This window comes from Vigna angularis, chromosome 2 (assembly GCF_016808095.1).
Source record: "Vigna angularis cultivar LongXiaoDou No.4 chromosome 2, ASM1680809v1, whole genome shotgun sequence".
NCBI lineage: Eukaryota > Viridiplantae > Streptophyta > Magnoliopsida > Fabales > Fabaceae > Vigna > Vigna angularis.
The window spans coordinates 32,177,767-32,203,578 of NC_068971.1; the positions used below are offsets into that span (position 1 = coordinate 32,177,767).

Here is a 25,812-nt window from a genome sequence, read left to right on the forward strand (position 1 = left end):
TACAAGTTAACACCAAATATTAATAAACAAAAGTATATATTTATCCACTAGTTTTGTTAAACAGTTCATCCATATAAATAACTAATTTTTTAATAGGTATACTATTTGAATAGCATAAAGATAGTTTTTCAATTATTTGTTTATTCTTAACATTTAATCATATGTATTAAGATTTCAAATGAAACAAAAAGCACGTAATCTTTTTGAAGGTACTACTTTACAAGCTAGATCCACCCCACCCCAATATTAAAGTGGAAAAGGTCTCAACTTTTGCTGATCCCTTATCATTGATCGCATAATTTGAGAATTGCACATCAAGGCATTGAAGACTAAAATTGTTTGTGATAGAAAAGCAATAATAACAATAATAAATCAAGTAAAAATTTAGAATATTATATAATGAGATCCCAACAAAAACCTCAAAATCTTAAAGAAAAAAAAATCTTACCAACAAGATGTTACAATATTACAGTTCTAGCCTTACTTCATATAGATCAGATTTGTGTATAATAACCATAATATTGAATGGTGAAAGGTACCTTTAAAATAATTGCAAGAGGTGGAATCTTGAATTATTTTTTTTAATTAGTTTGATAGTTGGAATGGAATCCTTGGAAAAAATATAGATAAAAATGGTGAAAAAGCATAGATGTAGCCATCAAATTCACACATCAGATGGCAAGTTGGAAGAACCCATTTGGCTAAACTAGTTTATTTTTCAATAGCACATATCCATATTCATAATAATAAAAACTTATCCATTCATCGCAAAGAACAATTGCATTCACTGTCTCTGGTCCCAACCATTGTCTTTAGCCTAGAATCATTCATTTATAAAAGGTAACACCTTCTTTAACAAATATATACACTTAGTTGAGCTACGTATACATTATAACTTTCTTAACTAAAAGATTAAATTTTTGACGACCTACTCTCACTTTGAAAAGACATTTTTCTTTTCCTAAATTTTCTCTCATATAACATTTTTATATGATTATTTTTTTTCTCTCCCTTTTTATGAGAGGGTCACCAAAAAATTATACGTACGTGACATAACTCAATCCACATAAAAAAAAATGATATCACTTCTAACCTCATTCTAATACTATTAATAAGTTTTTATATAAAAGAGTTTATTAAATATATATATATATATATATATATATATATGACATAACCCCACACATATACCATTTCTAACAAAAATCTCAAAACATTAAATTTATAAAAAAAACAATTTATGTAATGATATCTTTGTCATTTCTGTTCTGTGAAACTTAAAGTCATTAATTATTTTGAACACCATCGGTAGGAGTTTTCAAGAGTGATGATCTCATAAAGGGATGGAGTCATGTAGATAGAACAGGTGGGGAGAGAGAAAAAATAATTAGCAGTCTCAGCTTATTCTGATCCAAAACAAACACAAAGTTGAGCAGCCTTATTATAAGTTCTCTACCTCAACACATCTGTGTTTGTTCCAATGGGAGAGGATTCTAGGGAGTTTGGAGAAAGCACCAAAATCAACGACAAGATGGAAGAAGTTGAAAGAGAGGAAGAAATAGACCCAGAAAGCAATCCACTGAATGAGCCACTGCTCAAGAGGAACCGGACACTGTCTTCCAACCCTCTTGCTCTTATTGGAGAAAAAGTTTCCTACATAGAAAGCTTGGATTATGAGTAAGAAGGAATTATCCTAGTGAATGCAATGTTTTGTTTTCTGAGAAAACTGTTTCAAATTCTGTCAGATACTAAACTTTCTTGTGCTTCGTTTTTTGTTGTTAATCAGAAAAGAACTTTTGTGTGCAGGATAAATGAGAATGATCTATTCAAGCATGACTGGAGGAGCAGATCAGGAGTTCAAGTGTTGCAGTACATATTCTTGAAATGGTTACTTGCATTCCTTGTTGGACTTCTCACTGGTATTATAGCCACTCTCATCAATCTTGCTATTGAGAACATTGCTGGGTATAAGCTTCTGGCTGTTCTTAAATACATCCACAAAGAAAGGTGAATGATTTATAGTTTCTTTAAGGATTGACAATGTGCTGAGTTATTTGTGTGTGATTGAGTGAATGTGCATGGAACAGGTACTGGACAGGTTTCCTATATTTCACGGGCATTAATTTCCTTTTGACATTTGTTGCTGCTATTCTGTGCGTGTGTTTTGCACCCACAGCAGCAGGACCTGGAATTCCTGAAATCAAAGCTTATCTTAATGGTGTTGATACTCCCAACATGTTTGGTGCTACAACATTGATTGTCAAGGTAAGTTTATTCTATGCAATTCCTTCGTTTCTCGTTCAACTCACAACAAACCATTTTAAAGGTGCAAAACTCGTTTATATGGATAAGGGTGAGCAAGAATTCAAAATTTTAAAATCTACTCTATATTCGATATCAATTCAATAAAATTGATTTTATTTGAAATTTAGATCCATTTAATTGGACTGATTTGATTGGATTTTTTTAATCTGATTTAAATTAGAATAAATTATATCTGTTCAACCCATTTAATTTAGATAAAATTGCCATTTCATTATATATGATAAATTTAAATTCAGTTTTTTTTTCAATTAATTTTGAATCACTCTTAGCACAATGCTTCAGGAAATACTTGTTTTATGATTATTAAAGTGTGTTTTTTAAAGCCTTTTCTTATTGCTTAATTATTTTGTTTATAAAACTTCCTTATATTTTGATTTTGCGGTGGCAAAACAAAAATGAGCATGTACTTATATATGTCTGTCTATTTTTTGTTTTTATTTTTAATATAATTTATTAAAATTTTCTTACTCATTAATCTTCAAAACACAAAATAATAATAGATTTGATGAACAAGACCAATTTTTAATATAATAATTCGAGTTGAGAATTTAAAATTTAAACGCATAATTTAACAGAGTTCCAATTTGGATGTAAGATACTTTCTTATCATATAATGAAATTTATGTAGGATTTTTATATTGTCTAAACCATAGACCATATTTAATAAAAAAAAATTACAGAAAATTGTTTATGAAATTGGAAACTTCAACTGTCCACCAATTAGAAATACATATAAAAATTTAGATACCAATTCTCGTCGAATGTTTCTAGAATTCCAACTGGAATCCTTAATTACTATGCACGGAGTGGAGTAATGAAGTACTGGACTTAGCTATTTTTTATTTTCCGCACAAACACAGAAGTAAGGCGTTACTAACATATATTACATGGTGATTATCATTAGCTACATAGTACATTAGGATGCCACAACAGAGTTAGGTGCGTTTGAATTGTCGTTTCAGAGACACCATAAGTAGGTGTATAGAACAGAAGCAACAAAATTGTTGAACTGGAAAATACTTGTTTCCCAAACACACCCTTACAAATATCACTGGCCAAGTTTACAAGTCTTGTTATCGGTAAAATTCACGACCATAGTAACTATAATGGAAATGGTATCCACGTTTAACAGAAACACTGTTGTACAAAAATTACTGGTCCTTCTTGCATCATATGTGTAAATCTCTAATTGCTGATCAATGTTACTTTTCCAGTTTTTATTGATATCATATCCCATGCATTGGTTGTTGTAGATAATTGGAAGCATTGGAGCTGTCTCTGCAGGACTAGATTTGGGAAAAGAAGGACCGTTGGTACACATAGGAAGCTGCATTGCTTCCTTACTAGGCCAGGGAGGCCCCGACAATTACAGGATCAAATGGCGTTGGCTTCGATATTTTAACAATGATCGTGACCGTCGGGATCTTATCACCTGTGGTTCATCTTCGGGAGTTTGTGCAGCTTTCCGGGCTCCAGTGGGTGGAGTTCTCTTTGCTCTTGAAGAGGTGGCAACCTGGTGGAGAAGTGCTCTACTCTGGAGAACCTTTTTTAGCACAGCTGTGGTGGTGGTGGTTCTCAGGGCCTTCATTGAAATCTGCAATTCTGGAAAATGTGGCCTTTTTGGTGAAGGAGGTCTGATTATGTTTGATGTAAGCAATGTCACAGTGAGGTACCATGCTATGGATATTGTCATCGTTGTAGTCATTGGTATTATAGGCGGGGTATTGGGAAGCCTTTACAATCATGTGCTACACAAGATCCTCAGACTCTACAATCTCATCAATCAGTAAGCAATGATATCCAACCCTCGCCTCAACATATTGCACATCCTTAACTTTTAAAAACACATAAGACTGAAAGGAAAAAATATCATGATTTAATGTTCTATACTGACCACAAATGCATTGTCCAATGAAAACATGTGTGCAAGATGTGTGTTCAGCTACTAAGTCAAAAATATAGAAAAAAAATATATCAAAATCAATAAATGATAGCATCCAATGAACTAAAGTTGCAGCAAGACCCCAAACTGTGAGGAATTCTACAACGCACTCATTAAGGTAGGGTGCATAACCATAGGATTTGAACTAAATAAATAACGTCTATTTATTTTATTCATATCCAACAGTAACAGATAAGAGATCCAGGATGCACCCTAACTTGAGGGTATATAATAGAATTACACCCCAAAGGGTATCCTGGATTCATGCTCTATAATAAAGAAACGCCAAAATGCCAACACAAAAAAATTACATGATTACTAAGGTGATGCCTACCTTTAATTGTTGCAGGAAAGGAAAGATACATAAACTCCTCCTCAGTCTTGCAGTTGCACTCTTCACATCTATGTGCCAATATGGTCTCCCATTCTTAGCAAAATGTACCCCATGTGATTCATCGATTCCAGAGTCAGCATGCCCCACCAATGGACGATCCGGAAATTTCAAACAATTCAACTGCCCACCTGGCTTCTATAACGATCTGGCCACTCTGCTGCTTACCACTAATGACGATGCTGTTCGAAACATATTCTCAACCAACACCCCTCTAGAATATCAACCCATGTCCCTCCTAATTTTCTTTGTACTATATTGCATATTAGGACTAATTACTTTTGGAATTGCAGTGCCATCTGGGCTTTTCCTCCCAATTATTCTTATGGGCTCAGGTTATGGACGCCTTCTTGGCTTCTATATGGGGCCTCATACAAACATTGACCAAGGGCTGTTTGCCGTACTTGGTGCAGCCTCCCTCATGGCTGGTTCCATGAGGATGACGGTATCCCTTTGTGTGATCTTTCTAGAACTCACCAATAATCTTCTTCTATTACCAATAACAATGATTGTTCTCCTAATAGCCAAAACTGTGGGAGACAGTTTCAACCCAAGTATCTATGAAATTATACTGCACTTGAAAGGCCTCCCTTTCATGGATGCAAATCCCGAGCCATGGATGAGAAATCTCACTGTGGGTGAGCTTGTTGATGTAAAGCCATCAGTGGTTACCCTCCACGGAATAGAGAAGGTATCTAAAATAGTAGATGTCTTGAAAAACACTACGCATAATGGCTTTCCTGTTTTGGATGATGGGGTAGTAGTACCACCAGTAGTAGGACATGCCAATGGAGCAACAGAGTTGCATGGACTAGTTTTAAGAGCACATCTCATCCAAGCACTAAAGAAGAAGTGGTTCTTTAAAGAAAGAAGGAGAACAATGGACTGGGAAGTGAGAGAGAAATTTACCTGGGTAGAGCTTGCTGAGAGAGAAGGAAGTATTGAAGGGGTGGCTGTGACCAGCGAGGAAATGGAGATGTTTGTAGATCTACATCCTCTAACCAATACAACTCCCTTTACCGTGCTAGAGAGCATGTCAGTAGCAAAAGCAATGATTCTCTTCAGGCAAGTTGGACTTCGTCATCTGCTTGTAGTTCCCAAGTATCAAGCATCCGGGGTGAGTTTTTTAAGCACATAATATTAACATAATTCAAAAACGAAATAGATATGTTAATATTTCAGGGAGATAAACAAAATTCGTTGTTCATTTTTAATTATTTTGAAAAATTCTTGTAGCATTTAGTTATGTTATGACTAACCAAATGATGTCACCTCGTCACAGGTATCCCCAGTAATTGGGATCTTGACCAGGCAAGATCTTCTGGCACACAACATTTTGACAGTCTTTCCTCACCTGGCAAAATCTAAGAGCAGAGGAAAAAGAAATTGAAGCTTTCCTAGTAATTGAGATTGAATGGTCAAGCCGCACCCTCTTGGGGCAAGTTGGTTTCATAATTCCTCAATTTTGTATTACTTATATCAAAAGCATGTTGAATAAGATACAAAAGCAATGTAAAACTATATTCAAATTTTAATATTCTTTCAACACAATTAATCAAACGATGAAACACAATTCATTTTTCCCCCAATACAAACGACTTCCCCCGACCCCGCCCCGCAAATGGCAATGGTAAACTTTCACCACTCCAAAGTACTATAAAACTTGCCATTTCTTTTCTTCAATGCAACATTACATAAATTTGATGTTGTACACGAAAATCTGTATATCGAACCCTGTCCAAGTTAATGTTTCACAGCTCTTTGCAAGTGTTTTTTCTTTTTCTTTCCTGGTTTCTTTTTCTGAGGGCCCCTCTTGAACACTGCTAGGACTTCAATGCTGCAACAAAATGGGCAAATTACACGTTAATATTCTTTTTTACTTTCGGGGAAGAGTGGGGCAGGATAATATGCTTGTACAATCATACGACCAACTACATAAAGTATCCTTAGTTTAGTTCTGCAGAGAAAAAAAAGGTTATAAAAAATTTTACTTTATGGGGAAAAATATCCAAGGGGAAGAGTGGAACATATTTAAAGTATATATCATGTCATGGACCATATATGCAGCAGGCTTTTAATAGAGATGGCATAATTACTCTTTAGGAATCATGCTCTAATTTTAGAGTAACATAAAGCACATATGCCATGTCTGAAACTAGGATTTAAGCAGAAGAGGAGAACCAACCCAGAAACTAGTATAGTACATCAACCGGGAGAATCTCAAAGCTAAAGTACCATATCAAGTAGCTTATCCGACTCAAAGTGAGACTACATTGTCACCCTTTCTTAAGGTCCAATGTCCACAGCAGTTTTCACTCTATTAACACTGAGTCGATGGTAATCTTCTTTTCTGAGTCAGCTTTACTATTAGTAGTATTCTTTTTGCATTTGCCCAACCAAAAAATTTAGTCCATTTGGTGGAGAACCTCAAGGCTTAAGTATCGCATCAAGTAGATTATCCTACTCAATGTGGAACTCCTCACATTATCAATTCCTTTAAGATCCATTGTCCACAACAGTTTTCACTCTATTGACAGTGACCTGATGGTAGCCCTTTCTCCTTGATACAACGTCTACTATTCTATAAAAGAGAGGCACAAGTAAATTAAAGTAAGAAGATACATATAAATTAACAGAGATTATCATTGGCTTAGTTCCTTATGAAGGAGCGGTATAAATACAGGGTTGCTGTAAACAGAGCTCACTGAGCAAGGTCATAAAGAAAATAAAACAACTGAAGTATAATAAGAGTCCACTATAGGAGCTGGGTTTTTCGTTTTGCTGGCACAGTACCACCCTTCCCAGGACAAGGGAGGAGACTGTAAAGAATTGGGTAGGGATGCTGAGTACTGCGAGAACAACCCAAGTTCAAATATAAATGCAATTTTAAATTTTCCTGGGTGTTAACCATTATTTCCGTTTCCAATTTAGTATTTTTGCTTTAGCTTATTTTGCAGAAATAATTGCTTATTTCTTTCAACTTCCGAAAGGATATTTTGAAAAATATGGGATTATTTTTTCTCGAATTAAACTACACCAAACAAGCTATTAGTTACCATGTTTTGTAGACCTAATTTGACTAAACTGAATATCAACCTCCCACCCCAAGGGAACCCTACACTTACCGAAAAGTCGAGCTAACCATTTGCACACAAAAAATAAAATAAAATGAATAACAACATTCATGAGTTGTACAATAGTTTGTGACCTTTCACTCAAAAAATATAAAGGATTAGCAATGATGACATTGATACGATATAGAACCTATTTGGATAAACTTCTTAATAAGCATTTTTAGGAAAAGAAAAGAAAATTTTCCATAATCTAAAAGTAGCTAAATCGTAATTCAAAAATCTAATTTTGGAGAAGCTAACATGAGAGAGCTACCAAATAAGCTTATGCATGAGCTAATTATAGCTTATAGTTATATTTATTTCATAGTTTTCTTATTTTCTTCTCCTGGAAGCGTTTGTGAAAAATTCGTCCAAACAGACCCATAATGTATGAATATATGATCTTCATAGTAATCTATAGTTTACTGAATCATTATAAATATAAGTACTTGAAGTGGATAAACACTATACCAAAGGTTTGTGTTCAGGATGGATAAAAAGTGGAAACGCAATTAGAATGTAATTCAGGAAATGAGAAAAAGGGAAATTTACTAACTCTGTTCAGATTTTATGCAAGAATAAGAGAAAATATGATAATTAGTAAATAATAAAACATATAAATAATTAAGAAATAAAGAAAAACATAAATACCTCTGGGTACCAGGAAAGAAATTAAATCCATGAGCTTTTTCCAAATACCATGCCTTGCTAGACAACAATGACTTGCAGTCCTGTCAACAAATTTTAATGCTAGCATAAAGAAAAGTTTGAGAAAAGTAAAATCACGTCCATAAAACATTAAGAGAGGTTATACACCTCTTTAAAACTTTCCCATCCACAACTTATATAAATAAGGGTTTGTGGCACTGATTGAGGGATGTTAGCCGGTAGTGGTTTGCTTCCAATCTGGACTGAAGCTTCTTTAGCACGTAAAACCCATGGTCTTTTCTCTTCCTGGGATGAGTTTGAGCTGCAGTTAACTTACACTAGATCAGAAACTTGCCTGGGGAAATATTTTGGTACAGACCAAACAAGATAGGTTCACAAAATTAAAACCTTTCAGAAGATGACAAGGCTTTCCGCTCGATTGATGATATGTTTTTCAATGCATCAATAAGAGATGCATCTAGTCCTTTTCTAGGAGGATCAATGACAACAACATCTGATCCCACAAGCCACAAAAAAGGCTCCTGTTACTTGTAAATTTTTCGTACAATCAGTTCAAAATAACACATGACAAGGATACATCTCTTTCTAGATATAAAAAAACGTGCTATGTTTTCTCTCATAGACACATATAGATTATCCTTTTAAATAAAATCTTAACATATGTTCATAATTTACATGCATACCAAAATTTAAACCATAATTTTGTTATGTGAATCAGAAAACAAAATATTTGGGAGTAAAACACTGTATATGATGATGCTTCGGATATGCAGTACTAACCTTTGAAGCATCTGCATGATGCCAAGTAATACTGCTGTCAACAGTGGAAGGTAAACGTTCAATGGTCTTCTCAAAAGATGCCTTCGACTCTTTGTTTATCTCAATGCATTTTACAGATCTGTAAGATAACTAGCATAAAACCTCCAAATCAATTATGTATACAAAGTTAGAAAACAACATTTTAGATGTTTAGAATCATCGAGATCTTGCCTGCATTTTCTCGTGGCAGCTAATGACAACCCAATAACCCCAGCTCCAGCATACAAATCAGCAACAGCTGATTCATATGGAACATATTTCTGTAACTTCCGCAGCAAGGTATCAAAAGCCTGGAAGAATGAGGAAGCAAGACAAGAGGCACATTGAATCAATCCTTACAGGCTTAATGGTACAGCGACCCTCAATGATACAACATTGGATATATTCTATGTGGTAATAGCACATTCAGAAAATTTCCTCTCACGTTTTCTCACATGGTATCAGACTCACGTATTCTCACTAAGTTTGACCAGGCTCTTGACATTTCCAGCAACTGTCAGCTTTTCCAGAGACTGTCAGAACTCAGGGGATTCTTCCAGCAACTTTGCTGAAAAGTTTCCAGTAACTGTCAGGCTTATCTGACAGCTTTTGATTTTGTTGAGGGGTTTTATACTCCAAGTTTTTTAATTGTGTGATTTTCCTTTTAGTTGCTACTTACGAAGTACGATCATTAGAAACAAAACCTGTTGTATCCAACACATCTCACTCAATAAAGTCATAGTATTCACATTGACAAACTGAGATGAAACAGTGGAACCTAAATATAACGCTCTAGGAAAGAAAATTAGTTGACACCTGTAACTAAACATGTTTCTAGCTATCCTAAAAGAATTTTTCTAAACACATACTATGCATCAAAAGGTGATTTAGTTAGTGCATACCTAATGGATTTTGGGGAGGATAGATGCAGTCTACCCTACACTTAGAGATGTTGCTTCCAAGATTTGAACCTATGATCTCCAGGTCAAAAGGCAACAGTACTTACTGTTTCACCATGGCTTGCCCTCTAACACAGCCAAGCATAATATAGTGTTTAGACATATTCCCATATACATCTTGACATACCAATACCATAAATATGCATGATTGTATTTTGTATCCAGTGTCCAAGCTTCAATAGTAACTAGTTCAAAAAGATGAATTAGATGCAGTATCTGATTTGCATATAAATTATGAAGATCCACTAAATTAAAAATCTTTACCCGTGTGTTTGCCTGGCCAAAACTAGAAGGTTCCAAGGACACATCAATTCCACCAACATGTTCCCAAAAATCTCTTTCTCCAAGAAGATGTCTCCATCTATTCCCAAAAATTATCTGAGGCATCAAGTAAAGAATTCAGAGGTTTGAATTTATTTTAGAAAAACTATGGCCAGCACTATTCATGAAGTAATCATCATAAGTTGTCAAGAAAAGTTGACATGATTGCCATACAAGGAACCCTGGATAATTTAGTTACTTTATTTAAGAACTGAAATGGAAAATAAAGTTTGTGAATTTCCTCATCTAAAGATTTCCCCGTAAATACAGGTTATGTTTGATAAAATTAGCTGAAATAACTGAAAGCTAAAATGTTAGCTAAAAGATGAAAAACTAGGCTAAAGCTGTATGAAGTTTTGTCAGGATATGAAATTTAAATGCCCTCGTATTTATAGAGAAGGTAATCATTATGTGGATAAATTGAGTCTCTTAGGTTTAGAAAATAGAATAGAGTATAAATGGTATTCTTCTATACCATCCAGAATTTTTCTTGATTTTTTCCAAAAAGGATATCAACTACTTACATTCAGACTTGTTTAGTTTTTGTTTGGAGGTTCTCATATAGGATATATAATGTATTAGACAGTTTTTAGACCATTTTTAGACAGTTTGGCAGAAATAAAAAGAGATAGTTTGGCAGGAATAACACATAGAAGTTAGAAGTAAGGAGAGAGGTGGTTAGGCAGTTAAGAGGGGTTAATTATAGCAGTTAGGAGGCAGTTATGATGCCTAAGGTGGGTTATCTTTTAAGGGGGGAGACTTGTCTGACAAAGGGTGTTGAGTAGTTTATTCAGAACCAGGTCTTAACCTGTGTTGAAGGGAATTTCTTCCCTTGGAAGCTGTTGGATGTTTTCTCTATTATGTTTTCTTTAATTAAAGTATTATCTTACATTGTGCAGTAAGATTTAGTGCTTATTGCTTTACTGAATCTGAAAATCCGGTTTGTTGTTCCCAAGAAACCTAACAAATTGAAAATCCAAATCAAAAAGGACGGAAAGCATGGAAGGATGCATCAATACTTTGGAGAGGGGGACTAGCGAACTAGAAAAGGTGAGGACATGGCGTCAAGAGATGAGAAAAAGTTAAAAATTGGAAGAAATGATACGGGAATGTAATAGGATTCTGGATGACTAGATTCAAGAAAGGAACTCTAAAGGAAGGGAGAAATATGTTGACAGATCAAGAAAGGGAGGGAGAGAGGAACTTCTTCGTGACATCATGAAAGGAAAGAAAGAGGTAAAGAAGGGTATGGTTGTTGGGAAAGATAGTTCACAAGACATCAAGAAAGCCAAGAAACCCTCAAATGTAGGAGACAAGTCCATCAATCAAGAGAAGAAAAGAGAAAAGGATATCAGTGAAGAGGAAGGTGGAGACCAAGACTGTGATGGGAATGTTGTGATTCTTGCTTTTCAGAATGAAGTTTCAAAAGCTATTGTTTTTAGTGGGGATAGTGTGGTAGGTCTTGGTGAATATGTCAAACCAGTGAAGGAGGGTGAAGATAGAGGAAAGAAGGCTGAATGTGGTGGGACCATTGTAACTAAGTAAAAGATGAGGTTGTTTTGAGTGTGGATGGCTCAAAGGTAGATGGTGTTGGGGACAATAAATGTTTTTGAAGTCTAGAACATTACAGGAACCACAAAAGTACACCTAACCTTCAATAACATGGGAGAAGATGAAGTTAAGGGGTTCAAGACCTGGCAACAGAAATCCAAGAACCTTTCTTGGGAAGATCTTGTGATAGGTTCCTGGTAAATGAAACCTATCTAGCTCCCTCTCAAACACTCAACAGTAAGACACCAAAGGAAAGAATAGAACTTCTGAATTAACAAATGAACAAATGTACACGTATGGTAAGCTAATCGGGAACCTAATCCCCCTCCACAGGCCAATGTCCTGTCTTTACACAAAGAATACAAAACTGCCTAAACAGAGTTATAGGAAAACTATTTATAATATCTCATTCCCGTACCCCTGCCCCTTCCTAACTGGTAAAACAGTTAGGCTCCTACCCACTCTTCCAAACTTTCTCTATTCTTCCTCCTCCTTTCATACACCTTCCAGACCATATCATCTTGCAACACCTCAACTAAGGATAGTTGAAGGGAACATGGGAAACATGTTATTTGAGAGTTTAGCAGCAATAACACAGATGGGGAGTGTGGAAATTTTACGTGAGAGGATGGCAGTAGGGATGGCAGTAGTAACAAGGACGGGGAGAGGGAAAAAAGTCATCCAAGAATTCAAGATATTGGTATCTCTAGTAAACCCAACATTAGAAAACCAATTGGGAGAGTATTTCTTGACAAAGTGGCAGGTCCTATGCATGAAGGACAAGAAAGTTGGACGATCTCCCGTTTGTCTTGGGTTAATTATCTGTTATGGAAATTGATTGCTAGCAAAGTCCAATAATAAATTTGTTGATTTTGGAAGCCGAGTTAGACTGTTTATTAAGCATCTGTTTGTGAAAGATTATGTTGTCAAAGTTAGACCCTTTATAGATTCAAGGATTAAAAAACATGTACGAGTATTTTCTGGATGATGAAAGCCAAAGGGGAACGAAAAAAAAAATTGATGGTAATGTTGGTGGCTACACAGTACGAGCTGGGCAGAGTGTCCCTGTTGCTACTAGTGCTAGGGATACAAACAGATATGAGGATATAGTTCAATTATATTGCGATAATATTGTGGGCAGATGTTTGGATTTCAATAAACAAGTTCATCAATCAGCCCTGAAGATGGTTGAAATTGGGCTACGTGAAGGTCTCGATCATCCAGTCTCTCTTGAAACAGTCCGAAGTCATTACATTACAATGAGAACACATTCATCCTATCATTGAGGATAATGAGGTATATCATGAGAAGACCTTCAAAGAGTTGGGAGGATTACGTGGCTGGACAATTCTGCAATCAAACTCATGATACTCAGGTGACATGCACAACATACATAGATGGTGCTCAAGTAGGTTGTCTGACCATAGGAGGGGTGCAGGATGCTGACCAAAGGGACAAAAGCTACTCAAATCAAGGGATTCTTATTGAACTTCGGGTCAAAGTAAAGTGTTTGTTTTTTTTTTCAACCAAGCTGTTTGGTAGACGTAATGGGAAAGGATTAATCCAATGGCCGAAAGGAAGCCTTGACGCAGTCGCAATGATTAAGGACCAGTTTCTAGACTATAACCTTGAGGACAAGGTTGTTTTGCAGCAGCAAGTAATGATAGGATATATAATGTATTAGACAACTTTTAGACAGTTTGGCAGAAATATATTTTGGCAAAAATAACACAGAAATTAGAAGTAAGAAGAGAGGAGGTTAGGAAGTTAAGAGGGATTAATTGTAGTAGTTAGGAGACGATTATGATGCCTAAGGTGGGTTATCTTTTAAGGGGGGAGACTTATCTGCAAAAGGGTGTTGAGTAGTTTATTCAGAATCAGGGTTGAGGGGAATTTCTTCTCTTGGAAGCTGTTGGATGTTTGCTGTATTATGTTTTCCTTGATTAAAGTCTTACGTTGTGTAGTAAGATTTGAGTGCTTATTTCTTTACTGAATCTGAAAATCCAGTTTCTTGGAAGAAACCTAACATTCTCTAAGTAATTTGTTAGATGGGTTTGGTTTGGTTGCCCATATATTTTTTGTTTTTGTTTTCTTTTAATAAATTTATCCATTCGAAGGCGTCATGCCAAGCCCGAATTTATAAAGAAAAAAAGTATTTGATGAAACTAGTGGACGAATTGCTTGAAAGTTGTAAAATGACAAATAAGAACATGATTGGTTATTATATCAAATCTTAATATTAGGTAATTACATATTTGAATAAAATAAATTTCTATTTTTAATTTGTTTTAATTTTTTTATAATCTAAATTTTTTTATATTAATACATTTCAAGGAATATGTGTAAAAAATATTCTTCATTGTAAATTAAAATAGTTATCATTTACCGATAAATAAATAAATATTTTATTAATAATGAATAATTAAAACAATAACAAACAATAACATTAAATCCAAAAATTATCATAATCAACAAAGTTTGGACATTGAGGTTTTCTATTTCTATTTGAAGGGGCAAGACCGTAAAATATAAGTTTCATCTGGGTAGACTATTTTAAAACAGTAATATGAGTAGCTTATTGACATAAGCTAAAAGCTATCAAAAATACTGTCTTGTACACAGATGAAATAATTTTATCAAAATTTCATCTATAATACAGATGAAATGTTTTGGCAAACACAAACTTTCAAAATTTCATCATCCAAAGTAAGCAAATTAAAAATTATTCCACAGATTGCCTGTTCATATGATATCATTTTGCTAAGGCAACCTAAATTGCAAAGTCAACATATACAACCACTGAAGTAATATTTAAGACTCTGCTTGCATGTTGTAAAGTCCCATGCCCTACCCTCACTCTCTCTACAATTTCTCCACATGTGATATTTTTGCCCACCATGAAATGTTAAGGGAAAATTTGTAAACCAGCACTTTGTTCCCTAAAATTCAAATATATAACCATTAAGAATCAACAATATTGTTATTTAAATTTTCAGCATCAAATGATTAGTGTAATAAAGCAGTTCATGAACCATATATAGACCCTCCTTTCTTCCCTACTGCAACTACACCATCTACCTTCCCAGTACCACAAACAGCATACCAGATTCCACTTTAATAACATATAAACCATTTATTTGGTTTATAAGAATAATTTAAACTCACATTGTTAGTAGAAGTCTGAAAGTTCGCCCACACAGAGTGAATTAAATGAACCCTGCTCCGTGGCCCACCATTTTTCCATAGAAACTGTATCAATCATATCGACCATCACTTTCTATTATTAAAAGGGAAGAGGCAGGAGAACTTATAAAAGCAAAAAGAAAGGAACCAACAAGCTCACATTTGCCAATGCATTCAGTTTGTCAGCACCAGGTGAATTTTCATTTCTAGAATTCCAAACCAATGTAATCTGAACCTTTCCTGAAATCATATAAAATAAATGAAGCCATTGTTATTCAATGCCATTAACAGTAAGAAAATATCTATTCGTTTTTCTGGCATAATTAATGAGTTATAGAAACTAAGAAGTAACCGTTCATATATCTTTCAGCCGCAGGAAGAGATGTATTATAAGTCGTCACCGCCATCTGCAAACACCCATTCACTAGTGGTTAACTTTACGAATGCAGAAAATTACAACCATTGACTGAACTCTTCAACTACCCTATTGTTATGAATAGGGCACCTGGACATATCGCAAATCACCGGTAACTTCATCTTCAATGTATGGTCCAATGCCTAATTCAGTAATACCTAGATGATATTGAGGTAAAGCACATAAAACATAATTAAATGAATAAATTGAAGAATAAAATAAACAAATATAGTGATAATAACAATACAGTGAAATACCCCGTCGAAGCAGCTCCACAGCAGCATTAATATTAGGATGATGAGCTGCACGCATAAGACATACACTAGCTTAATTGACATAATTTCACAACAACAACTGAGACAATAAAAAATAAAAAGGGAAACAAACTACTTTTGCACTCACAAACACAGCCAAAGAAAACAAAATGCAGAAAGTGACCAAATTGGAACTCAAATAATTATCTATCAACATTAGTTCCAACAATTTTAGGGCTCGTTTGGTGGGGAAAATTATAGGATAAAATAGAATTGAAGAGTAAGACAAGAACCTAATTGTATAAGTGCAAGAAAAACAGTAATCCTACATAGTGGTGTTGGTGGGGATGGTGGAGACAATAACAGTGTTGATGGTGATGATGGTAGTCGTAGAGGTGATCATGGTGGCGACAATGGTGACAATTACAACAATAACAGTAAAAGATAGCAATATTAATGGTGACTTCAATGAGAGTGGAGGTAATGACAATGGTAATAATTAGTTGTGAGAGTAATAACTATAATGGCCATAGTGCTAATACTGATAACAATGGTAGAAGTAGTTGTAGTGTCAGCAATAGAGGTGGTGGTAGAGGTGGTGATAAGTACACAATAGATAGTTGCTGCAATAAAAATGTGATAAGTACACAATCACTTGGGAAACATAAAATATCACTGATGTCGGATTTGGACCCATAATACCCAAGTTCCTATCATAGCACTGTCCCTCAACAACTTCCACTCTACAAGACTTTACTTGATGACACTTCACTCAACTCTCTCGTAGCTCAAAACCCTTCACATGTCTTCTTAGGTAGCCTTTTCAAGACATCAACCACCAATTCTAATACCAATTAATAAGTACCCAAGTACTTGGAGAACCCACCCTCAAAAGCTAGCTATTAAAGGGGAAGAACTAAAACACTAAATACTCCACCGAGCATCCCATACTACTGTGGGATTTGGGCACTCCACAATATCAAGTTCCTATCAGGATGACATGGTAGTGAAGCTAATAGAGTAGTGATAATTGCTAAAGTAACCACAGTGACGCAGATAGTAGTAATAGCGATGGTTGATTTGACAAAGATGATGATAACTATGATGGTAAAAGCAATGTATATGAAGGTGGCGGAAACAACAATAATGGTGCAGGTGACAGTGGTGCCACAGCAACAAAGGTTTTGATGGTAGTTGCAACAACTGAATGGCGGTGACAATGATAGTAGTTGCAATAGAAGTACCACGGGTAGTGAGAGGCGAGAGGGAAATCAACTATACCATCATGCTGTCTACTAACTAAACTCAACCTAAGGAGAAAAAATTTGTTGAACCAACATGATAGAAAAGACAATAGGATAAGAAGATCACATCTTGTCCGTACACCAAACAATGAGAATTATAAAAGGTACCAATTTTGTATTAAACTCGTTTTACATTTTATTCCATTTTGAAAGGTGGATAAAAATGGAATAGAATCTTGTGATGGCCCTCAAAGAATAACAATATATATATAGTCTCTAAGTTAGGTGCTCCAAAATATAAGTAAATCTAAATTGATTCCACCGTTTTAAATGAAATCATTCTCCCAAATAATCGTTATTTAATTCACTAACTTCAAATAACCCTTTTTAACTCACATAATATCAATAACATGGTTTTCAAAATAAAGGAAGAGTATTCCCATTTGAAAATATTTTCCATTAAATTGAAGCTTCCATCAATTAGCATGAAAGATGATTTAGAAATTGAAAGTTCAATTTTTAAATCAGACTGAGAAAATTAAGAGAAGCTAATTACAACTTTAACTAGTGTAAATTAGTTTGTTTGCTTTTTTTAACCTATATTTGAGTGTAAATTGAGTATAAACTATGTACTTTTCTGTTATGGAATAGCATAGAGAAAGATAATTTAGAAAATGAAAGTTCTTTTTTTCAATGTCATTGAGAAAATTAAATGAAATTAACTAACATTTTAACTAGAGTAAAGTAGTTTCTCTGGTTTCTTACTTATGAGGCCGGACGCCATATGAACTATGTTTTTTTGCACTATGGAATAACTGTATAGATATACGAACTATGGACCTTTGCATTGTGGAATGTCAACTATGTTATGAGTACCCTCCTCATAGAGCCCGATCAGAGGCTCCGTTGAAGAGCCACGCACGGCCAATTTCGCACGGCACCTCCAACCCCACTACAACAAAAGCAAAACTAAATTAAAAAGGTTATTTTAAAGAGAGAGATAAACCCAAAAGACTTTACGAATTGCGAAGAAAACCAACCAGTTTACACGTGTCAAATGTGAAGTCGGAGACACCGTGTTTCCGAAAGAAATCGTTGGCATCGTCCAGTATGACCGGACGGTGGAGGTTGAACTCGTGCGTGCACCCCGAACACCTGAGAAAAACAACAATATGAACAAATAATTTGCCATTTTAAAATGGAATTTATGAAATGAGATTGAGTAACAGAGGAGCGTACGATTGGAAGTGCGGGCAATGAAGTGCGCACGTTAACGGCGGAGACGGTGGAATAGAAGAAGCTGGCACTGGCGTTGGTGTCGGCGTAGGCGGAGGGAGGGCGGTGGACGCGGTGGACGCGGTGGAGCGGCAGGTGAAGAGAGAGAATGATGGCGGTGCTGACACTAGACGGAGGGTCATTTTCCGTTTTGGAGAACAACACGGGAATGGATAATAAAGTTATAAATTATCTTCAGATTTATAGTTCCGAAAATATCTTCATAGTTTAGGATTTAGGAAAAACTGTGAATTTACATACAAAATTTTACGCACAGGATTTAGACTGTATGTAAATCTTGTATACTAGTGTTTTTACCTTGCAATGCACGGGTATTTTATTTGATTGCATTAATGTGTAATAGAGAGAAGTTACCATAATATAAGAGTAATAATCATAAAAGAAAAGTTACCATAATATAAGAGTAATAATCATAAAAGAAAAGTTACCATAATCACAATAGAGAATAAAGTTATTATATGCTGTTATATTGAATAGAGAAATAGAACTATTTAGAAGATATCATAATTTGTTCGAATAAAGAAGTTCAATAGAAAATACAATAATAAGATTACAAAATATACCTAAAGTTAATAAAAAAAAACATTCAATAATAAACACTTTTAATATTCAGATATATGAAATTGTTGTCCACTTCAAACACAATAATATTTCTTCATCCAAGTCATTTTCAACACAAAATTACCTCCAATATATGTCAATTTTTATGGATGTTTTAGGTCTATTTTAAATAGAATTTTGCACTTGATTCCACTTTTAGTCCATGAGGAATCACATTTTTAAATTTTGACTCAATAGATTGACAACTTTTAAGATAAGTCATACATGAATTATAATGTCACTAATAAATAACAATAATTATGATATTTTACAAATTTTACAACAACAAATATTGTTTATTGCTAAGGAACATCATGAACAAATGTTCTTAAATTCGTTAGCGTACAACTACCTCTAAACATTGTAATTTGAAAATAAGAATTACCTAAATAGCGTAATAAAATGTGTGTCACCTTCATGTTATATGTACTGTAAGCCAGTAATATGGTGTACGAGCAATATTATGCGTTTACGATCGATCGGCTAAGAGAACAGTTAGGAGAATAGGATGATCGAGCGGTCACAAATCTTGAGGAGTCTTAAGCAAAACCTAAAATCAAGCTTATAGGTAAGTCATACTTATTAGAAATTAGGTCGTGATTATAGATTTATTAATCATAAGTCCATCTCAAAAACTATAAATACAAGTTTGAGGTAAACATGTGGGTGATTGCATTTATTATGAATTTTAAGACATTGTTGTGGTAACCGATCGACTCAAATATTGACTTGAGTGTCGGAGTGCCTTTGGCAGGTATCCGTCTGCACGGTTTGCAGCTCAAACATCAAGAATCTAACAGGAATTTAATTACGGATACCTAAGACGACACAAAGTGACTTGGAGAAAAGTGTGAATGAGTGTTTGATTGTGATCCTTGATCCTACACCTGAAACATTTTGGCACCCACCGTGGGGCCTAATGATCTTTAAGTAAATCCAATGGTGAGCACAAGAAACATGAACTTAGAAGACCCGACGAAGATTATTAGAGCACTGCAGCAACAGATGTTGGAAATGCAACAATGCTACGAGGGAGAGTTGGTCGCCCTAAGGGCAGAGAATGCGATCAGGGCTGTTAGGGAGAAAGTGGTTGAGGACGAGGACATATGAGGACTTCAAAGCTCCCGACCCTGATCAAGATGACCTCATGATGGTTACAACGGAGATAGCAAGGTATGGGCTGAGCAAGGTTCTCATTAATCAGGGGAGCTCATTCAATACCCTATATTGGAAGACTTTCCAAAGGATGCATCTCTTAGAGGACCTCATCGTATCATACAACGAATAAATTGTTGGTTTTGCCGAAAAGTTGATGGACACGTGAGGATACATGGAGCTCAGACTAAGCTAGGAGTCAGGCGAATGACATGGAAAGGAGGATCAAGTACCTGTTGCTAATGAGAAGATAATATATAAGGAGAGGTTGTTTGGCCAACTGAAGCTAAGAAGGTCACCCATTTTGTCCTAAAGGGTGAGGAATTGTACAGAAAACTGCTTAAATGCCCATCGGAGTTAGAGGCCCAATACATGTTAGATGAGCTCCACAATGAAGTATGTGGATTTCACACCGGCCGCCACACACTTAAAGTCAGGGCAGTCCGAGCAGGTTATTAATGGCCTACTATGGAGGAGGATATCAAGAACTTTGTTCAGAAGTGCAAAGCCTGCCAAGCACACACAAACAACTTAAACGCTTCCCTGACTCAACTTTACAACATTGTGACTTTCTAGTCGTTTGCCAAATGAGGAATGGATTTAGTAGGCCCCTTCCCGATCGACAAGGCTTAAAAGAAGTTCCTCTTGGTGGTCATCGATTATTTCATGAAATGGGTCAAAGTAGAGGCACTGACCATCATCAATGCCTAACAGGTGCAAAAATTCATGTGGAAACTCAAATGCCACTTTGGGTTACCCTGAACAGTCATAATCGATAAGGCATCAAGCACGTCACAAGCTCAATATAACACCTATAGACGTATGGTCAGACAAAGGTCGTCAACAAGACCATTATCGTCGAGCTCAAGAGACGACTAGAAGAAGCTAAAGGAGTTTGGGTGGACAAACTATCTAAGGTACCGTGGGCATATCGAAGCATATAACACGACACTAGGGAAACCCCTTTCAACCTGACATACGGCATTGATGCCATGTTGCCCATGGAGGTGAGAGAACCTTCAATGGGCTGACAAATGGAAGATTTCCACCTTAACGAAGAAGAGTTTCGAGTGGAGCTCTATACCACCCAAAGATCTTGCACGAGCTAAAAAATGGCACCCCAAGGTTGCGTTGGTCCGCGAAGAAAAATAACTCCAAGATTGGAAAGAAAGCTCCTGATTAGGTTTCTTTTAAGTGTGAAACATCCATTCGTGAAAATTAATTTAGGGTTCAATCCTAATATATCCAATTAGGATTTAGAAATTAATAATTAAAATTAGGATTTAAAAATAATTAGAAAGTGCTAATTAAAAGTGATTAAAAAGAAATATTAACCATAATTAAAAGGAAACCTTAACCCTTCATAAATTCTTAATTATAATTAAAAGAAAACTATAATTTCCATGGTATAGAGACTATCATAACCTTACAAATTTAACAATCATACAATAACATGTGTTACACTTATATCATCAAAAATAAATAAATAACATAAAACTTTACGTTCTAATATAGGCTTGAACACATGACCACTTAGTTTATGAAAGAGCTCTCATTAATTAAGCTACACAACACCTTAAGATACTAATAAAATATACTTAAGCCTTATTTATAAACTCTATATTTTTTCGGGCCTTACGCAAAACTTCAAGAATTTAAAAAAAAACACTAAAATCAAATAAACCTTGAAATAAATAAGACTACCAAAAGGAATTAATTTTGACAACGGAGAAACTTGATGATAAATACTGAATGCAAAAATCAACAAATAAATTAATCATAAGATAGTGTAGCAAATTAATTGTATTGGACTCTTCAACTTCCTTTTTACTGTGGACCTTTATTTTATATTCGTATTCTCTTTTTTTTCTTGGATCAAATAATTTTCCCCTTGATTTTGTATTCCACACACACGAACACAAAACACACCACTTAACCCAAAGCCTCGACGGGCGAGACAAGATGACTCATTGGGCGATATTTGCTCTTTAACTTCTCTCGCTAGGCAATGATATCGTTAAAAAAAACCCAAAATTTTACACATAATGTCCTTTCAAAACCCAAAACTCATGCGGATCAATTAATTACAGAAAACACCAACATGTATAATTTCTACGAATCAAATGCAAAAATACTCTATTTAAATTGAAAAATATGAAGGATACAAACATTAAAATATTTTAGGGTTTCCTTCATATAACAGGAAAATAAGATAAAATAAGAAATTCTAGAAACTAAAATGATACGACCCGATCCAGGAAAGATGTCAATTGTTTTTTACTTTGAATTGTTCTAAAATACAAACAATAAAATAAGATAAAGAATGCGAAATTAAACAAGAATGAAATTATGCTACAATCTAACAAATTGATAAGTTAAGGAAAATTCACCGTAAAGATATTAATCTTTGATAAGAATCGATGTTCTAAAACAAGATCCAAGAGAATCCTCTTTTAATAAAAGCCAAATTCAATATATGACTAAAAATGTGTACGTAGGTTTTATTTTTCAAAATATATAGACCATTAATGTTTAATAAACCCTAGAAACAAAAAAGAAAGCCTAAAACACAAAATTAAAACTAAAAAAAGAAATTACAGGAAATGAAAATTGGCTTAGTGAAGGCTTGCCCAATGGTGGTACTTGCCCATCGAATTTTGCAATTTGTAATGTTAGACTCGAAATGCTCACCCAACAAAAGACGTTAGCCTAGTAAAAGATGCTCACCCTTTGAGTTCTATATAAATTAAATTAAAAGAAATTGCAAAACTTTTGATTGCCTAAACTAATATTCGATTGTATTCCAAGCCATGATCTTTGGGTCCTTTAAATTTTCATCTTCATGTAGTATCAATAATTTCAAATATATTTGTTCTTTCAAGTTCTTAGTTCTTGATCTTGTCATAGGTCCTTTCAATTCCATTAGTTCCTCCTGACGTTCTTCTTATAAGGAATTAGGGATAGTTTTCCATCACCAACTGCACAAAATATGGAAAAGTTAAAAGTTTTCATGGACTTGCAAGTTTTTTATAAAAGATTTGCACCTAACTTCTTTAGTAAATGTTTCACCCTTCAGTGAGTTGGTGAAAAAGGATACCTCATTTTGTTGGGGTGAAAGATAAGAGTTGACTTTCAAGCAACTCAGAGTAATTCTTCTGTTAAACTTTTCAAAAACTTTGGAGTTAGAATGCGATGCATCATGTGTTGGAATAGGTGTTGTGTTGTTGCAAGAAAAGCACCCATTTTCTTACTTTAGTAAAAATTTCATGGTACTCCATCAACTAGCTCACTTATGGTAAAAAGTTGTATCTTTTATGAGGATCTTCAAACTTGAAGCACTAATTAGTATAAAAAAAATTAAAAGAATTAAAAAAAAAACTTTTAAAAGTTTAAGAACAACACATTAACGTTGAGTTTACAAGTTTAAGAAAAATATACAATTATGTGCTATCATAAGTTTTTAATGCAATTTGAATGTTTATTAATGAATATATTATAACATATAAGAAAAAAAAAGAGATATTAATTCAATCTCTAAATTTTCTTATTTTATTTCTAAAATTTTATATGCACAATTTTACACCTGTGTAATAACACCACCACATCATAGTACTATGATGCAATAGAGACGAGGTCACACTGAGAAGTGAAATGTCTGCAACTGCCAAGTAAACCCTTTGCACATGGAAAGGAATATCCAATTGATCTCACCCTCGGTTGTGAATGGGGAAATTTTCTCAAATTTGCGATCCAATATTTTTTTTGCCATATCTAAATCAATAAAATCCTGAGTGATGTCACTGTCAAATAAAATATGCATTACTCGAAAGTTGAGAACTCTTAACTGCAATATTCTCCATACCCTCTACAGCAGAATCAGGTTCAACATTACTAGCTTCTGCAGTAGGCTCTTCTTCCGTCATTGTCAAGTGTTTCTTTTTGCACTCTCCACATTTATCAAAATTGAATAAAAACACTTACTTAAGTACCTTTTTACTTATTGCTAGTTTATTGGTTTATCCTCCAAAGTACTTTTTACTTTAGAATTCCTTTTTAAAGTGTACAAAGAATCTCAACTTTAATATTTAGTTATATTTATCTGTTGTAATTATGCACACATTTAACAGTGACATTAGTTTAAATGACAAACAATTTTTTAAATGCCGTGGTGATTGATTCAGATATTATATTAATAAAGTATATTAAAAAAAGTTATTGTATTGTAGGATCACCTTGTGCGGTTAATGATCGGTCTAGAAATTATACTAAACAATAATAGTTATTAATGGATAGTTAGAAAAATAATAGTAATTGATTGACAATTAACAAAAATAATAATAATTGGTGAGTAATGAGTTAGACCTAATAATAAACTTATTATAATATTTATAAATATATTTAACAAAAAATATAGGTATGAGACTCTAATTATTAATCTTTATTAAGTTGAACGTTAAAGTGTTTTCTGCAGATATCTTTCTACGATTAGGACAAGAAAAAGAAAGAATAACGTAATTGAATGATGAAAGGGATAGTTTTGAATACTTTGAAGTATCGATCTCAATGTGACCGAAAGAGTTATCATAATATCTCAAATGGAATAATTCTTTCAAATAAAAATTGATGTCGGAATAAATATTTATTGTGATAAAATTAAAGAGTTTATATAGCTGTATTTTGCTGGCTAAATCCATATCGAAATCAAAGATAGCTTAGAAGCTAATGAGAATTTGATCTGCCAAGTGTTTGGAGGTGAATCAAAATTGAGCAAAATTTGGTGTTTTATGTTGTCGATGCTGAACTTGCTGTCAAGTTCTCTTTGTTTCTTTCGGTTTTAAGGAATGAAAACCAAAGGTTTTACTTTTTACTTTTCACCTTCCACTTTTCATGCCTTCTCATCAGACAACGTCAGTCTTTCCAAAGCAAATTCAGTGAAAAAGTAATCAATACATTGATTGCTTCAGAAAAAGAAAAAGAAATCGTTATTAATTGAAGGCTTTAATTAAATGCTTTAATTAAATGTCCTTTTACCCCTTAATGACTGCCTACATCAACTGGAACATTTGACCACAATAACTATTGCCATGAATGAAATTTTAATGGAAACACTTTTTCATTTCGGAAAGCACAAAAACAATGTTTCTCCTGTTCACACCTAAATCCAGAAAGCCTCATACGAGTGAAAGGATCACGTCCTTCTCAGTACTGATCACTCTCATCTTTTTTTCTCAATCTTATTGATCGATGGCATTAGAAAACAGATAAAAGCACACACCACCCAACCCATGACGTGAAAAACATCCCAAACACTAGGTGGGCCCCACACTCCTTTTTTGGCATATTTCTATCCCTACAAGCTTCTGCATCCCTTCAAATTTCACACTGCCAAAGTGATCTTTTCAACACAGACTTACGAGCAGAACAGTGATTTGTATCAGAAATCAGTGCATCAGTTTGTTGAATTGATTGAAACCCATTTTTCTTACCCCTAACAAAGATTAGTGGACCCCCACAGTTAAATAGCTCTTCTGATTTGAGTAGCTTTTAGTTAATCTTTTTCAAAAGAGTCTATATGATTTTATATACACTTTTAATT

The 25,812-nt window shown here is 34.5% G+C and overlaps 2 protein-coding genes across 8 annotated transcripts; one reads left to right on the forward strand and one right to left on the reverse strand.

The window, feature by feature from the left end:
* Positions 1 to 1,288: 1,288 nt before the first annotated feature.
* On the forward strand, positions 1,289 to 6,218 carry LOC108328994 (chloride channel protein CLC-b). Its single transcript, XM_017562945.2, has 6 exons — positions 1,289 to 1,677; positions 1,807 to 2,007; positions 2,088 to 2,265; positions 3,579 to 4,111; positions 4,617 to 5,775; positions 5,941 to 6,218. The coding sequence occupies exons 1-6, from the start codon at positions 1,481 to 1,483 to the stop codon at positions 6,046 to 6,048; spliced, it is 2,376 nt and encodes a 791-aa protein (XP_017418434.1). The 5' UTR covers positions 1,289 to 1,480; the 3' UTR covers positions 6,049 to 6,218.
* LOC108328995 (uncharacterized) lies at positions 3,892 to 18,612 on the reverse strand. Of its 7 annotated transcripts, XR_008246787.1 has the most exons (18): positions 18,405 to 18,611; positions 18,206 to 18,320; positions 18,006 to 18,117; positions 15,925 to 15,969; positions 15,758 to 15,825; positions 15,605 to 15,659; positions 15,413 to 15,492; positions 15,235 to 15,318; positions 10,462 to 10,575; positions 9,431 to 9,549; positions 9,221 to 9,338; positions 8,828 to 8,961; positions 8,588 to 8,741; positions 8,423 to 8,502; positions 6,326 to 6,495; positions 4,602 to 5,742; positions 3,999 to 4,178; positions 3,892 to 3,927 (listed from the first exon to the last, which is right to left on the reverse strand). XR_008246787.1 is itself a non-coding variant. In XM_017562946.2 (15 exons), the coding sequence occupies exons 1-15, from the start codon at positions 18,581 to 18,583 to the stop codon at positions 6,402 to 6,404; spliced, it is 1,551 nt and encodes a 516-aa protein (XP_017418435.1). In that variant the 5' UTR covers positions 18,584 to 18,611; the 3' UTR covers positions 6,311 to 6,401. The 7 variants fall into 7 exon arrangements, 1 of the variants encoding a protein (XP_017418435.1); XR_008246788.1 differs by lacking the exon at positions 3,999 to 4,178; XR_008246786.1 differs by having other exon boundaries at positions 3,892 to 4,178.
* Positions 18,613 to 25,812: the final 7,200 nt, after the last annotated feature.

Bases quoted from the DNA above. Each gene is read 5' to 3' on its own strand.
- LOC108328994 (XM_017562945.2), top strand. From the start codon at position 1,481: ATGGGAGAGGATTCTAGGGAGTTTGGAGAAAGCACCAAAATCAACGAC. The intron at 1,678-1,806 runs GTAAGAAGGAAT...TTTTGTGTGCAG, and splicing joins ATAGAAAGCTTGGATTATGA to GATAAATGAGAATGATCTAT. The intron at 2,266-3,578 runs GTAAGTTTATTC...TGGTTGTTGTAG, and splicing joins CTACAACATTGATTGTCAAG to ATAATTGGAAGCATTGGAGC.
- LOC108328995 (XM_017562946.2), bottom strand. From the start codon at position 18,583: ATGACCCTCCGTCTAGTGTCAGCACCGCCATCATTCTCTCTCTTCACC. The intron at 15,319-15,412 runs GTGAGCTTGTTG...TGATTGATACAG, and splicing joins AACTGAATGCATTGGCAAAT to TTTCTATGGAAAAATGGTGG. The intron at 8,962-9,220 runs GTTAGTACTGCA...TACAAGTAACAG, and splicing joins ATCATGCAGATGCTTCAAAG to GAGCCTTTTTTGTGGCTTGT.